Raw genomic sequence first — 14,776 nt, 5'->3', positions numbered from 1 at the left:
GGTTTTTTATTTTTTTTCATATACAATATACTTTGCATTGCATGAGCATTGCTTGCTTTGAACTGTCATGAATGATCATCATGGTCATAACAGTGATCTGTGATTGGCTAGAGCTGGTAATATGGTACAGGATGCTGTGATTGGCTCCATGAATCAAGTGAGAGCTGTGAGCCAATCACAGCTCACCATGAAGAGAAGCAGAGCTATTATAAATCAGACTGATTCATAACAGCTTTGCTAACATTGTGATCATGTGATCGCTGTGCGATCACATAATCACTGGGTCCTGTTCACCGGGATCTTCCTTTCGCTGTGTCCCTTGGACGCAGCGGTCATGAGTGGGGAGCTGTGTTAGTACAGCCAGAGCGACGTAGCCATATGTTTCTTTGGCTGTAGCTGCTGCCCGTCTGTAGTACATTGAGGGTGGGCGGGCGGCAAGCGGTTAAAGTGTTACTAAACCCACAATAGTAAAATCAGTCTGTATATGCAGTAAAGCATGCTTGTTATACTCACTGTGAAACCTAAGGGGTTAATCCTCTTCTCTGATCCTCCCCTTTCATTTACTGTCCCCAATCCATCTGCCATAGTACAGAGCAGCAGTGGCAAGTCTGCACATGCTCTGTTTCATGTGTTTTTTCAGAGACTTTTTTCTGAGAGACTGCATGTGATTGGCACAGGGCCAATCAGCGCTGTCCGTACAGAGAGTCAGGGGTCATGCAGCCTCATAGGACAGTCAGAGTAGAAGTAAATCTCCTTCTACAAGATTAACCAGTAATTGGCTGGACACTGAGAGAAGACTGCTATATACTGACAATAAAAAGATATTTTGCAGTTTGTATTTACTAAAATAATTGCATTTCCATGTTCTGTGTACTGTGGGAGACCAGATATAGTGAATGCAGGGTCTTGACTTTACTAACACTTTAATTGAACAAGCTAATGTTAGAAACGGACTGACTACCATGCACAGCTGCATCAGATTCTGAGTGAACCAGTTTTAGCAAATATACCGCATAGTAATTACATACGAGACTTATTTAGACTGTCACACAGGAACTTTTGATGTAATTTAACTTGTTTTACCTTTACAGGTTCCTTTCTATAAATAAATGTGGGTCGTGGTGCTTAAGAGAACAAAGCTTTGCTCTATATTAACTGGAACTTAGCCGCTGGTTTTTCCAAATTATTATAAATTGAGGCTTGTGTTCTTTACTCTTCTGAAATTCAGCGCTGTTGGTGTCCAGCATTTCTTATGTTTTAATTACTTTTATCCACAAATTACATTTTTATAGAGTCTTTTTTCTTTGAGCTGAAGAGTGTCCGCGGTGGGAATTTTAACTGAGCTAAGGTACTTTAATTAGTGTCTAAAAAGAGTGAAAATATTACTGCAAATGCACTGTGTCTATCCAGCAATATCTCATAAAATAAGTAATGAACCATAAAGGTTGAACTGTGGGTCAAAAACATTAGTAATGCTTTCACAAACTTTGTTGCAAAAGAGATTTTTCCATTAAATAAAAAAAGAAAAAGAAAAAAATCTGTTAAGAGAATTAGGTGCGGGCACCATCGGCAGACTAACACCCTGCAGTTAGAGCCAACTGTCGAGATATTCTGACAGGCAATGTTCTGGCACCCCTGGGTACTGTTAGAGCTTGCTCCTATTGGCCCTTTACTATGATGGACTGCCACACTGCCCAATAGGAATGTGCAGATATCATGAGGGGCAAGATTTATCACTAACAAGAAATGCTGAAGCTTTGCCTGTCAGAATGGCCAGAGGTCCAGCCGTAATGATAAGGTTTGTGGAGGCTGCTGCAGGAACTTAGATCACAAAGAAAAGAAAATATGTTTTGCTAGATCAAGATGCCACTTACAGCCAGCCTTTCATAACCAGGGTTCTGTTGAAACCTAGGGTTCCTTCAAAGGCTGCTAGGGTCTCCTTGGGCAAAGATCAAATTCTACATCTCAGTTAAGTAACCATTGACACTAGCTAACTTTACAGCTATCTGTAAAGGAGGGGGCTTTCTTCCCAATGGTCAATACTGCAAGGAGGATCCTTCCAATTGGCAACTGATATAAGGAGAACCCTTCCCAGTAATTACCAGCGCCATTTTCCCATTGATTACCAGTTTAAAGGGGGGGGGGGCTAATCTCATTGACCACCATGGAAAAGGGGCACTTTCCACAGACCACCAATGTGGGAAAAACAGAACAATTTTCATTGCCTGGATTTCTTCACTTGCCACTATTATTAAATTTATTTCATTTTTTATCGTTACTGAAAATAATTTTCTCATATATGGCAGCCCTGAGTATCAAACAAGCAAATGTTTATTCTTTTTATTAACTGCTACATTTGCAACTTACTGTTCATAATAAGGTACCATTAAGTGTTAGGTGTAGCTATAATAACCATTATTAGGAGTTCCCTGAGACTTGGAAGTTTTTTATGGGTTCCTCCAAGTTAAAAAGGTTGAGAATGAGTGTTCTAAAGCATCTGAGCTCTTACCCTAAAGTATCGCAATAAATAAGCTGAAAGTAGATATGTCTCAGAGCTAGCTCCCTTCTCCTTAACCAGATGTGGACATTGAGATTGCTACACATGCCCCCCAAAATTTGTTAAAGTACATAGGGCATTTGTAGTAGGCGCTGCCCTCCCCAGCTGCTGCTCCTTTCCCTCGCATATACTGACAATTCCCGGCTGTCATAATTACAGCTGGAGGTCCCGTGTAAGTATAGCAGCTCCACTGCCGAAAAATTGACCTTCTGACACAATGTTTATAAACATTATTCCGGCATGATTCTGAGATACTAAGTAACATTGTTACTTTTATCTTCATCTGAAAATCAAAGAGATGAGCTTCAAGATGCAAATAATGTCAGTTAAGAAAACCTAACAAAAAAATGTGTTTCTATTTAACCCCTTGCTAACCCTCAGTTTACCCTAATGCACTTAGTCATTTCAGGTACTTATATAGCGCCGTCAATTAACACAGCACTTTACAGACACACACACACACACATATATATTCACATCAGTCAGTAACCCTCAAGGGACGTACAATCTAAGGTCCCTAACTTACATTCATACATACACATACTAGGGCCAATTTAGACAGGATCCAATTAACCTACCAGCATGTCTTTGGAGTGTGGGAGGAAAGCAGAGTACCTGGAGGAAACCCACGCAGACACAGGGAGAACATGCAAACTCCAAACAGGTGGTGCCGTGGTTGGGATTTGAACCAACGACCTTAGTACTGCCAGGCAGAAGTGCCAACCATTTAGCCACTGTGCTGCCCTAATTATGTCCTTTCCCTTATCCCCTATTTTCCTGCTGTTTATTTCATATTTTTTATATTTGTATAACTATTTTCTAGATCTTTTATTTCTTTTGTTCGTTAATTTTTTTTTGTGGCATGCAAGATTTGAAAAAGAGCTTTCAATGCACTTGTGAATAACCTAGCAATATTATGTACCAGAATCATAATTTTAGTGTCTTTTTAAACAGGTCAAATTTGACACTAATCTAACAAAAGGATGCCTTGTTTGTCCTTTTATATATATATATATATATATATATATATATATAATGTATATGTATCACTTTGTTATCTTAAGCACTTTTTGCCAGCAAGAGCCAGCTCTTTAAGAGGCCCTTAAAGCTGGAAGTATTTCTTGGGCATCCCTAACATTTGATCACTGTAATTGGCTGTCACAGAGATCATGTGATCGAGAGTCTGTTTGAGACAGATAAAACTTTATTTTAGTGGTATTTATTCACCACTGGGATTTTTTTTTTTTTGATATATAAATGAAAAAGTCCAAAAATAGTTTTTCTTATAAAATTTTGCAAATAAATAATCTTTCTTTATAAATCTTGGCAAAATGTATTCAGCTATCTTTTTAGTAAAAAAAATAACCCAAATTAGCCTATAACCAAAAATTATAATTGTTCTAATTTTTTTAATATATTTTTTATTTATTTTTTTAATATTATTATTTATGTTTTTTTAACATACTGTCACCCTAGCAGTACAGTGTCACCCAGGCTGTAAAAGCAATAATTTATCCTTCTTTCTGACTGCATTCTTGCAGCCATTGAGAAATACTGTGAGAGCTGTGATAGGTCAAAGCTTGTCATATGGTACAAGGCTGTTGTGAATAGCCTTGTACCATGTGATCTCTGTGATCATTCACAGATTTCACAAGTAGTAAGCAATGATGTCAGAAGTGACATCTTGCTTGCTACTATTCATGTGATCACTGATTGGCCAATCAGTGATCACATGAACGGGACCTCACACAGAAGTCCTGTACAGCGATCGCGGTGCCGCACGCTCCCAGGGAGATGCACAAGCAGGGAAGTGGGAGGACGTTTATAAACGGCTACCCGCTCCTGCACTGCTCTCGTCCGGCCATTTATGTACATGGGCCGGCAGGGAAGTGGTTAAGGCTTATTCAAACCCACAAATATGATAGTACTATAAATGTAGGTGTCATGGCACAGCATGTACAGACTGCAATCCCTTTCTGCAATGCCCACAGAACAGAGTCATGCTTACTAAAAGCAGCAATCTAAGGCAGTATAGGATATGTAGCCTTGTGCTAGCTGCCTACTTCAAACTGTAGACTGGTATACAGAGCAGAAGAGCAACAGAGTGGTGGAGTGCAGTGAAGTCAACATATCTTGCATGGTAATGCAAATAAAATTATCTTCTCATGTTTGCTAACCTATATTCTAAAGTTGGGTCTTCCGTTAGACACCATAACTGAGGAGCTGATCTTATCAAATGGAAAATGTCTGAAAAGCATTGGATCTTAAACACCAAGACAGTTCCTAATCACTGTCACTAAGGCTGTAATGAAAGGCCCCTTTCTCATTCCAGCCTTTCTTTCTTCACACACATTAAGGAAGCTGCTCAAGTTGATGGGTTTTAGGTCTTGGGCAAGTTCCAGCAGGAAGCAGCTATTGGAACAAGATCATTGGACCTTACACATTGCTAGTTATTTAGTTCCTGTGGCAATGTGACAGTGATTGGCCACTCAGACACCTATCTAGGGAGGAAGATTGAGAGTCACATGCCCTCCATACCCATTATAGATGTACCAGGTATCTCATCTCATTCATTCGGGTAGCTGTACTGTGTGACGGGGCAAACAGAAGGTTTATTTAGGTGTGCGGGAAGCAGGGAGGAATTGCAGGCATTTAAGTGAAGCGCAGGTTCACTGTAAAGATAATATCATTATCTTGCCTCCCAAAAGGAATGGCCCTGGCTACCGCCCACAATGCACCAATTATATCCCAATATATGGTTTGTCTGTTCTATTAGACATTAAAGCGGAACTTTACCCATAACAACTTGATAAAAAATAATCTTCGCCAGCAAGTAACACGCATTCCACATTAATAATTATGCTAACAAAATTAGTTTGTGCTGCAAACTGCCTCTAGCATTGCTCCAGCCCCGGAGCAGCATTAAGTCTTTAAGCTGTCATCAGCTCACCCTCTACATTTTCAGCAGTGCCAAAAAATAGACAGCAACTGAGCATGTGAAGAGCAGGGTGAGAAAGTGAATTACTGGATTTTAAACAGTGTAGGCACTAATTTTTAATGTTTTAAACAGCTATACCTTAAAAAGGGGCCAGCCTGAAGTGATCTAGCAAGACTTAATTTTCTGAATAAAGTTCCACTTTAACCTGTTCCACACGAACTCGCAGGAAAAAAAATTCCATGTTACAGGAAAAACATATACCACAAAAGAGGAAAGGATAACGATTCTGTGCAGTGCACAGGAGCCAATCATAATTATTTATTTTTTTAACCTGCGTAGGATAGCTGTGATCTGGGTGTTATAGGCAACAAAACACCGGAATAATTTACCAAACTAAGCATAGGCAGACATTTTGCTTTCAGACAATGAATTCACTATCAGTACCATAACAGAGGTATTTTATGAACATAACAGTTCAATCAAAAACGGTCAGTCCTAGCATTCAGAAAGCTGCTAAATCATAAATTTTGTACCCTGGACTGTACCCTGACAAAAAAAAAAATCTTACGTAATGTCCTTATTAACAGCGTACTAACAGCTCTGGTACAACAGAGTTAAATACAGCACCAATAAAACTAAGCTATGCTTACACTGGGTGACCTAATTTTCAGTTTCTCTCTTTCTTAAAGGGTAAGTCCATCCACAGCTGATATTTCAATTATAGGTAGATACCAGTAGGCTAAACCATTCTCTTTTTGTATATCTCTTACCAGGTGAGGACACCTCTGCACCAGCGCTCTAGGCTCTGTCCACATGTCACAGTCATTGCAAAGGAATCTCACTCTCTATTAATTTTTTAGATTAGGGACATCACAATTGTAGCAGTGAAACTCGCTGATGCAGAATAAGCATTCTATCTCCCTCTACCACAGATTCAGCTCCCCAATATAGCCTTGAGCTTTTCAACAAGCCTTTGTCATTCTAGGCTACCCTCTTTATTTCTTCAACATTCCTTGCCACATGTCAAAATCACTTTTATTTTTGCAGCATCTTGGGGGTTTTTTTTGTTCTAAAGAACAGTCCGGCAGTTCGTATTTCTCTTCAAAAGACTGATTGGGGTTTTATATCTCATGCATAACCTTTTGAACTACAGTACTGGGATTTCACTTTCAGTGGCCTATTTACAGACATTTTTACTAAAACTGGAGAGTGCAAAATCTGGTGCAGCTGTGCAGAGCAGCCAATCAGCTTATAAGCCGACCATACACGGGTCGAATTCCAAAAGAATTTTCTTTCCAAAATCTTTTCTAAGAATTTTCGTTCGAATTTCACACCATTAGTGGATCACAGAAACGACCGATTTTCGTGCGACCAGCGAATTTGAGTGATCGGCCATGTTGGAAATTTTTGGAAAAATGAACGAATTTCGAATCAATGATAGGAGAATCGTGCAAGAAATATAAACGAAAAAGAAATGAGCTGTGACCTGGAAAGAAAAGAAAATTCTTGGCCACGAAAATTCTTTTCTGTAGCAACATGAGGTAAAATGGAAGGCTTTGTTGGTCAAATGTCGAAATCAATGGTGGCGCCATTGGATTACAAAACGTATGAAATTTCTGATTTTCTAAAAAACTTTGTTCACCATTCGACCCGTGTATTGCCTGCATAACTTCAGCTTGTTCCATTACACCCCGGTCACATCAAACCCTAGTTTGAAATCGTGCGACTTACAGTGAAGTTGGATGACATGCCGATTTCAGGTGCGATTTGCAAGACATCTGATACAGATGTCTATGCAAATCGCACCAAAAGTGTACTACTTTAGAAATCGGTGTTGTTCCGACCAAGTTGGAACAGCACCGATATTACTGCTCTAATTGCAGACAATAGGCTGTGATTTGGCATGCAATTTCCAAGTCACATGGCATGAAAATTGCATGCCAATTCGCATTGAGTGTGACCGGGGTCTTAAGCTTTGACATTAAAACCTGGAAGGTGATTGATTTCTGTGCAGAACTGCACCAGAGTTTGCACTCTTCCAGTTTTAGTAAATCAATCCCAATGGTGGACGAGCGATCTCGAATTCTTGTGTTGCAACTTTTGCAGGCCACTTTTGTGGGTATTTCTAAAGATGAGTAACATATGCTGTTAAAGATAAAAAACTGAAAAGCTATATTTCAAAAAACTTATTTGCAAAAGTTGAGAAATAAAGTTGTAAGGTTTCAGTAACTGAAGAAAAACTTGAATCGTGTCCCCCAAAATACAGCAAAAACCCCTACACTTGCAGTAGGCTGATAATTTTGCATCTCCAGCGTTATAGAAAAATATAAGAAAATTTTAAACCAAAAAAATGTTTTTGGGACAGAGTACAGGACCAAAACCCCTGTCAGGATTTATTTTTTACAATGTACAGTTGCAAGAAAAAGTATGTGAACCCCTTGGGATTACGTGGAGTTTTGCATGAATTGGGCATAAAATGTGCTCTGAACGTCATCTAAGTCACAACAATAGAAGAACACAGTCTGCTGAACATAATACTACACAAACATTAGATGTTGCCATGGTTTAATTGCACATAACATGTAAACATTCACAGTGCAGGGAGGAAAAAGTATGTGAGGCCCTAGATTAATAACTTCTCCCAGAGCTAATTGGAGCCAGGAGTGAGCCAACCTTGACTCCAATCAGTGTGATGATATTGGATGTGTTGCTGACAGCTGTCCTGCCCTTAAAAAACACACACCTGTTTTGGGTTTACTGGTTTCAAGAAGCACTGTCTGATGTGAACCATGCCTCGCAGAAAAGAGCTCTCAGAAGACCTACGATCAAGAATTGTTGACTTGCATGAAGCTGGAAAGGGTTACAAAGGTATCTCCAAAAGCCTTGATGTTCATGTGTCCACGGTAAGACAGACTGTCTACAAATGGAGAAAGTTTAGCACTGTTGCTACTCTCCCTAGGCGTGGTCGTCCTGTAAAAATGACTGCAAGAGCACAGCGCAGAATGCTGCACGAGGTAAAGAAGAATCCCAAAGTGTCAGCTAAAGACCTACAGAAATCTCTGGCACATGCTAACATTTTTGTTGACACATCTACAATAAGGAAAACATTAAACAAGAATGGAATACATGGGAGGACACCACGGAGGAAGCCATTGCTGTCCAAAAAGAATATTGCAGCACGTTTGAAGTTTGCAAAAGAGCACCTGGATGTTCCACAGCACTACTGGCAAAATATACTGTGGACAGATGAAACCAAGATTGAGTTGTTTGGGAAGAACACACAACACTATGTGTGAAGAAAAAAAGGCACAGCACACCAACATCAAAACCTCATCCCCACTGTAAAACATGGTGGAGGGAGCATCATGGTTTGGGGCTGCTTTGCTGCCTCAGGGCCTGGACGGATTGTTGTCATTGATGGGAAAATGAATTCCAGAGTTTATCAAGACATTTTGCAGGAAAACGTACGACCATCTGTCCGCCAACTGAAGCTCCGCAGAGGATGGGTGATGCAACAGGACAATGACCCAAAGCATACAAGTAATTCAACAAAACAATTGCTGCAACAGCACGGAATACGCCTTCTGGAGTGGCCCAGTCAGACTCCTGACCTCAACCCGATTGAAATGCTGTGGCTTGACCTTAAGAGAGCGATTCACACCAGACATCCCAAGAATATTGCTACACTGAAACAGTTTTGTGAAGAGGAGTGGTCCAAAATTACTCCAGATCGTTGTGCAGGTCTGATCTGCAAGTACAGGAAACGTTTGCTTGAGGTTATTGCTGCCAAAGGAGGGTCAACCAGTTATTAAGTCCAAAGGTTCACATACTTTTTCCTCCCTGCACTGTGAATGTTTATATGTTATGTGCAATTAAACCATGGCAACGTCTAATGTTTGTGTAGTATTATGTTCAGCAGACTGTGTTCTTCTATTGTTGTGACTTAGATGACGTTCAGAGCACATTTTATGCCCAATTCATGCAAAACTCCACGTAATCCCAAGGGGTTCACATACTTTTTCTTGCAACTGTACATCTATTTCTATATCCCATTGAGAAGATTCTCCTTCATATTCTGTCCCGTAGACACATCAGGTAGAGGAAATCCTTACAAAGTGAGGGTAATGCCCTCTTAGATAACTGTCACTGCAATAGGTGTCCCTACTGAAAGATTCCCCTTCCAGTTGCAAGTCATGTTCCAGTGACAACTTAAAAGTTGGATTTTCCTCATTTTCAGTCCCAGTGACAATGGTCACCAGGATAAATAGAGAACTGATCTTCCTCTCCTACTCTATCCAAGACCAAAAAACTGTTTTGGCTTTTGAGACAGTTTAAAAATGTGTTAAAATGGCAGTCTGGCAGAAGTAATTTATTTCAGCAACATATTTTCTCTTTTTTTTTTATGCTGACGATTTCTAGCAATTTAAAGATTTCCAACCTTTAAAAAAAGGAAGCAAAAAAAGTATGTGACCAATGCTACTATAGCCAAACTTTATAAAGCAAAGAAATGTTGGGGGATGGGAGAAGTGTCTTTTCCCGAAGTCATAAAAATCTGAAAAAAATGCAAAGTTTGGACTCTTGTCTTTAAAAAATGGCCCTGGCTCATGTCTTAAACCTTCCCTGATCTGGGTGTTCCAACAATGAGCTAAAACTCCTACCAACATGTTCCAAAGGTCAAATCAATAAACCACCCCAACTAGGATGCCTCTAGGACATGGAGACAGAGATAGGAATCTGGTAGAGAGATCGCAACATTTAAAGGAAATCTAAACCCAAGAACAAAAATTAGATATAGCACGACCTACAAGTTCTTAGATGTGGTTGCTGCACCAGGTATAGTTTTTTCAGGCTAAAAACATTTTCAGCAAGTACAGACAAATTTCTTCTGATCTTGCTAAAAATCACTACCTGTAAGCTGAAGCTGAACTCATATACCAACTTTTCTAACAAGCTATCCTCTATGAACTACAAACTCACCCCTCTTGAAATGGCGATAAGGAGAGGAGGATGTAGTCCAAATCGGGGGGGGGCAGCTTAGTGTGACAATTCTGCTCCTCCATAGATACAGTACAGTAACATTATCACCTTAGGACATAAAGTGTATGAGTCTCAGATTCACCAGGTGAAGAAAAAAAAAAAACTAATGCAGCCACCACATTTAAGGGAGAAGTATAGCCAAAGCTATATTGGCTATACTTGTCCTGGGGATCACAGGAGTGCAGTTCGTTCTGCACTCCTGTGACACGCTTTCAGCAGACAGCCCACTGTTGGCTAACGTCACTAAGCCAGTCCAGGCTCTGGAAAGATCTCGACTTTAACGTTGAAATCCACCCAGATGATTGGACCGGCAACAAGCCACTGAGAGCCTGAGTCAGTCCCTCCCGCCCCATCCACAGTTCAGCGCTCCAGTGAGTGCTGTGGAGGCAGAGCAGAGAGCCAGTGACTGGCTCTCTGACCACTAAACACCGAGAACTGGGCAGTCAATAGTGTTTGATCGCTCAGTTCTCCGTCTTAGAGCCGGTGGAGGAAAGATATATATATATATATATATATATATATATATATTTTTTTTTTTTTTTAACCTTCTCTTTTAAGGACAAGTAAGCTGCAAGATCATTTTCTGTTTTTGGGTTTAGAGCTTTAATTTCCTGAGAGATTTGGCAAGTCATAATATGATTCACACAGCTAGCATCCTATAAATGAAAAATCAGATTCTGATGGACCTTGTCTTTAACCTCTAACTCTCACTAAAATAGCGTCTTCTGCCTATTCAATGGATTTGCTATGTACTTTAGTTACCTTTCTCTGTTTGGGGAGTAGTGGTTATCTAATACACGATGCCTTTCCACTCTGCCCATGAAATTGTATTGTGCAGGGCCAGATCTTGTCCCTCTTGGTCCCTGTTCCATACTCCTACTGAAAGAAAGGGAAGTTTGTCAGTTTCAGATGAACATTCGCTATACAGCTTGTTCTATAATACTCTTATTAAAACTGCTAACTGCAAGATATCAAGCAATTAGTAGAAGACTGGCTACTTCGGGGCAATCAGAGACAGTGGAAGAGCAGCATCAGTTAAATGTTTAAATCAGCAAAGGTTGATGGGAAAGAAGATCATGGTAATCCGCCATGATGGTACAGCTTTATCCTCCTGTAAGACACTCATGGTGTACCTGAAAGACATGAGCCCAAGTGCAACAAATGTGCTATGTACAGTGGCCATACAAAACAGAACAACAAACTGTAGGAGGCCACCCCACAGGGGCATATGTCTCATCTAGAACAGTGATTAACAATGGTCAAGTTTTCAATATCCAAGACTGTGGCATCACCACACTGACCACAACTGTTTAATTTCTGTGACAACCCCTATACTGTCCAATTATCACAAAAAATGCTCTGAATGGTTTAACTGTACGAGTATAATGTCTGTAAATATGGAAACTTAAGTAAAGCATAGCAAAGATTCAGTAAAATGCATGTTTTTTTAAGCACATATAAATAATGCTGTACTTTTCATATAACCCCCACTGTCCACATGCATGTCACATGGTTGGATCAGGGACCTGTATTGAAGGCAATGACAGAGCCAATGGCTTGAGTTATCCAAGATGCAGAATTCTTCCTACTAGACTGAATTTACCCACAAGTGTCCAAAGGAGGCCAAACAATGCAAAACATTAGCATACATTCAGGATGTTTATCCAGCCTACCAGGAGTCAGATATTTTATATATTCACCAACATCCATCACAACCCCCCAAGTTACCACTGAAGAAATAGCACCGTCCCATTGGTTTTGTAGTGCAACAGCAGCCAAAAGGCAATAATTATACTTGCAAAAGTGATCAATAAAATTATACTGCCAGTTAGATTTTTTTTAAGCTCATTGCATACACACATGCATTTACCAAAGAGAAACCCTTTTCAAAAAATAAAACTGAAACTTCAGTAATCAGGGATACAGATGGGTTAAATCACCCACTAGTTGCTCATCAGCTTACCATGACAACTACAAGAAAGTCCTAAAGTGTAGGCCCAGCCCAAAAAGTATTTTTTTTTCTTTTTTTTTGTTTTGGATAGAGTGGGGAAGGATTAGAGTTCCTGTCATTTGGTTATTGCTATCTGGGGCTCTGTCAGAGAAATTTCCCCTTACTTACTGCCCAGGTGACATTACCAGCCAAGAAGAGAGGGAAAACCTGCAACAAAAGCATGGATAGCATTATGGATCTGACAGGGACAATACACTTTTCCCTGCTCCACTAAAACAAAATGCTTCTATTTCTGTTTATGTTGCTTTTGGAGATTTATCCTCATTTCCTCTCTGGTGAAACCTTTCTCAACAGGACCATAAATGAAGGGAAATCTCTCTAATGGAGCCCTTGATAGCAGTAGGAAACCAAAAGAGGTTCTAATCCTTTGCACTCTATTCAAAATTAAAAAAAGTTTTGGCTTAACATACACTTTGACCTCCCTGTTAGCATTTTATGTTTTACTACACAGCAAGAGTAAAGCTGAATATCGTCTGAAATGAGCCAGTACAGTAGACACTGGCCGACATTCAGCCCGTGTATATGGGTCCTTGTTTGACAGAAGTCGATCTTATGTCTGTTGAACAAGCTTGCTGGAAAACCAGCAGCTGATGGCTGAGAGTGCTGATTGTTGTGTTCTAGAGGGGAGATTGCCATACTAAAATCACACAGCAACCTTTTCCTGTGGTCCTCAGTTTTTTTTTTCGTTCAGCCCACTGGGCTGTACGAGAAAAGGTTTACTGTGTGTCCCAGGCTTAAGAATAACCCTGCTGCAGTAGGAGACGTGAGACTACATATTAGGTATGGACCAACCTGGAAAGTCAGTTTATTTTTTTTTTTCAAACTGGTGCTAATTTAAATTATGGGCCATTCCAACTAAGTAATTATAAAGTAAACCAATCTAAACCACAGCGACAACATCAAGTAAATCTTTTTTGACAAATGTGATATACTAAGGCAAGATTGTAAAATCATCAACCCAACAAACAATATTTAGTATTAATATTGTTATCATTTGTTTCCACTGACAATAGTTCAAAGGTGCCTACAGGGTGTTCTCATTATGGGTATTACAACTGTCTACAAAACTGACTATTTTTCTGTCTTGCCTTTCCATATAAAATAGAAAACAAATAATTGCGCTCCTTCCTCAGTGTTACATTAGAGAGTATAAAGCACCTGTGATGACCTCCCAATACTCACAATTCATCCCATACGCCAGGAATATCATATCATGCAAGAGAAAGACACGTTATTTACAATAAAAACATAATTCACAATAGCATTGTGTATTTCTTTCAGTGCACCTGTGGTTTTTCAGTATACACTATGCTGCAAATAGAGAAGAGGCACCATTTTTGGTTTCAGTTACAAAGGTTTTAGAGAGTTTTGAAATCATGATGTTAATCATGCCCCATTTTACCATTATCAAGTAATTGAAGTGATATAACTGTTATTAAAGCTTGACTCTCAGGTGCCTGCACATGGGTTCAGCTCTCCTTTTAAAAGCCTCAGAAAACCTAAACCATGGGGTGTTCTTTTGTTATAGATGCAGGCAGTTTTGTGTGCCTAGCCCTGCTCCAGATGACATCCTGTACTGCAGTAGTTGCCCACCACTATAATGGGTGGCTTTACTGGCCAACAGCGACATAGAGGAGGCAAGAAGGTGTGGAGATTGGCTGCCAGCCATGAAAGATGCTCACATTTAGGAAACACTCTCTTTTTATGCATGCCTATACATCAGGGGGATCTAAAAGGGGGACATTTAAGCAGTTAAGATGGATGGTGCAACTGGATCTAAAGGAAGGATTACTAGCAACTTCAATGGGGGTGAGTGCACATCCAGAGGAATTTAAGAAGCCAGTGGAGGACGTAAACTCCTATACCCTACCTTAGGCCCCTTTCAGATGGGGCGGACCTGTAGGTGGATCCGTTTGCTGAGCGGGGTGTTCTCTAAGCTGATCCCCGCTGAGTAAGTGGATGACAGGTCTGTGTCTGCTCTGCTGATGCAAAATGGACACAGACACAGCCCACTGTTTTCTATGGGGCAGTCAGATGAAAACAGACCGCCTGTCTGTTTCCATCCGACTGTCATCCGATCTGATCCACCAGACGGATGGGGACCGGATCCCCATCCATCTGTTTTTAGCGCACAGGATCGGATTGGATGCCGGCAGAGGTCAGTGGACACATCTGACACCCGCTGCTCCATAGAGAGCTATGGCAGGTCTGATTGGGTCCACCTGAAACATTG

The 14,776-nt window shown here is 40.3% G+C and overlaps 1 protein-coding gene across 50 annotated transcripts in view; it reads right to left on the bottom strand.

Annotated features, from left to right (window-relative positions):
* RIMS2 (regulating synaptic membrane exocytosis 2) overlaps positions 1-14,776 on the bottom strand; it is a 919,325-nt gene that overhangs the window by 248,356 nt on the left and 656,193 nt on the right. For 35 of the 50 annotated variants that reach the window (XM_089658335.1, XM_089658295.1, XM_089658297.1 and 32 more), the window contains one exon: positions 11,295-11,411. The exons of 4 other annotated variants lie outside the window; for them this stretch is intronic. In XM_089658335.1, coding sequence (XP_089514461.1) covers positions 11,295-11,411 — 117 coding nt within the window. The remainder of the gene's footprint in view (positions 1-11,294; positions 11,412-14,776) is intronic. 11 more of the 50 variants (XM_089658296.1, XM_089658310.1, XM_089658303.1 and 8 more) reach the window with 1 other exon arrangement.

The sequence above is a fragment of the Staurois parvus genome, unplaced genomic scaffold, assembly GCF_062004578.1.
Source record: "Staurois parvus isolate SC_StPar_1 unplaced genomic scaffold, SC_StPar_1.0 ptg001062l, whole genome shotgun sequence".
NCBI classification, from domain to species: Eukaryota; Metazoa; Chordata; class Amphibia; order Anura; family Ranidae; genus Staurois; species Staurois parvus.
Note: the sequence above shows the minus strand (reverse complement) of the source record. Positions and strands in the feature narration are given on the sequence as shown.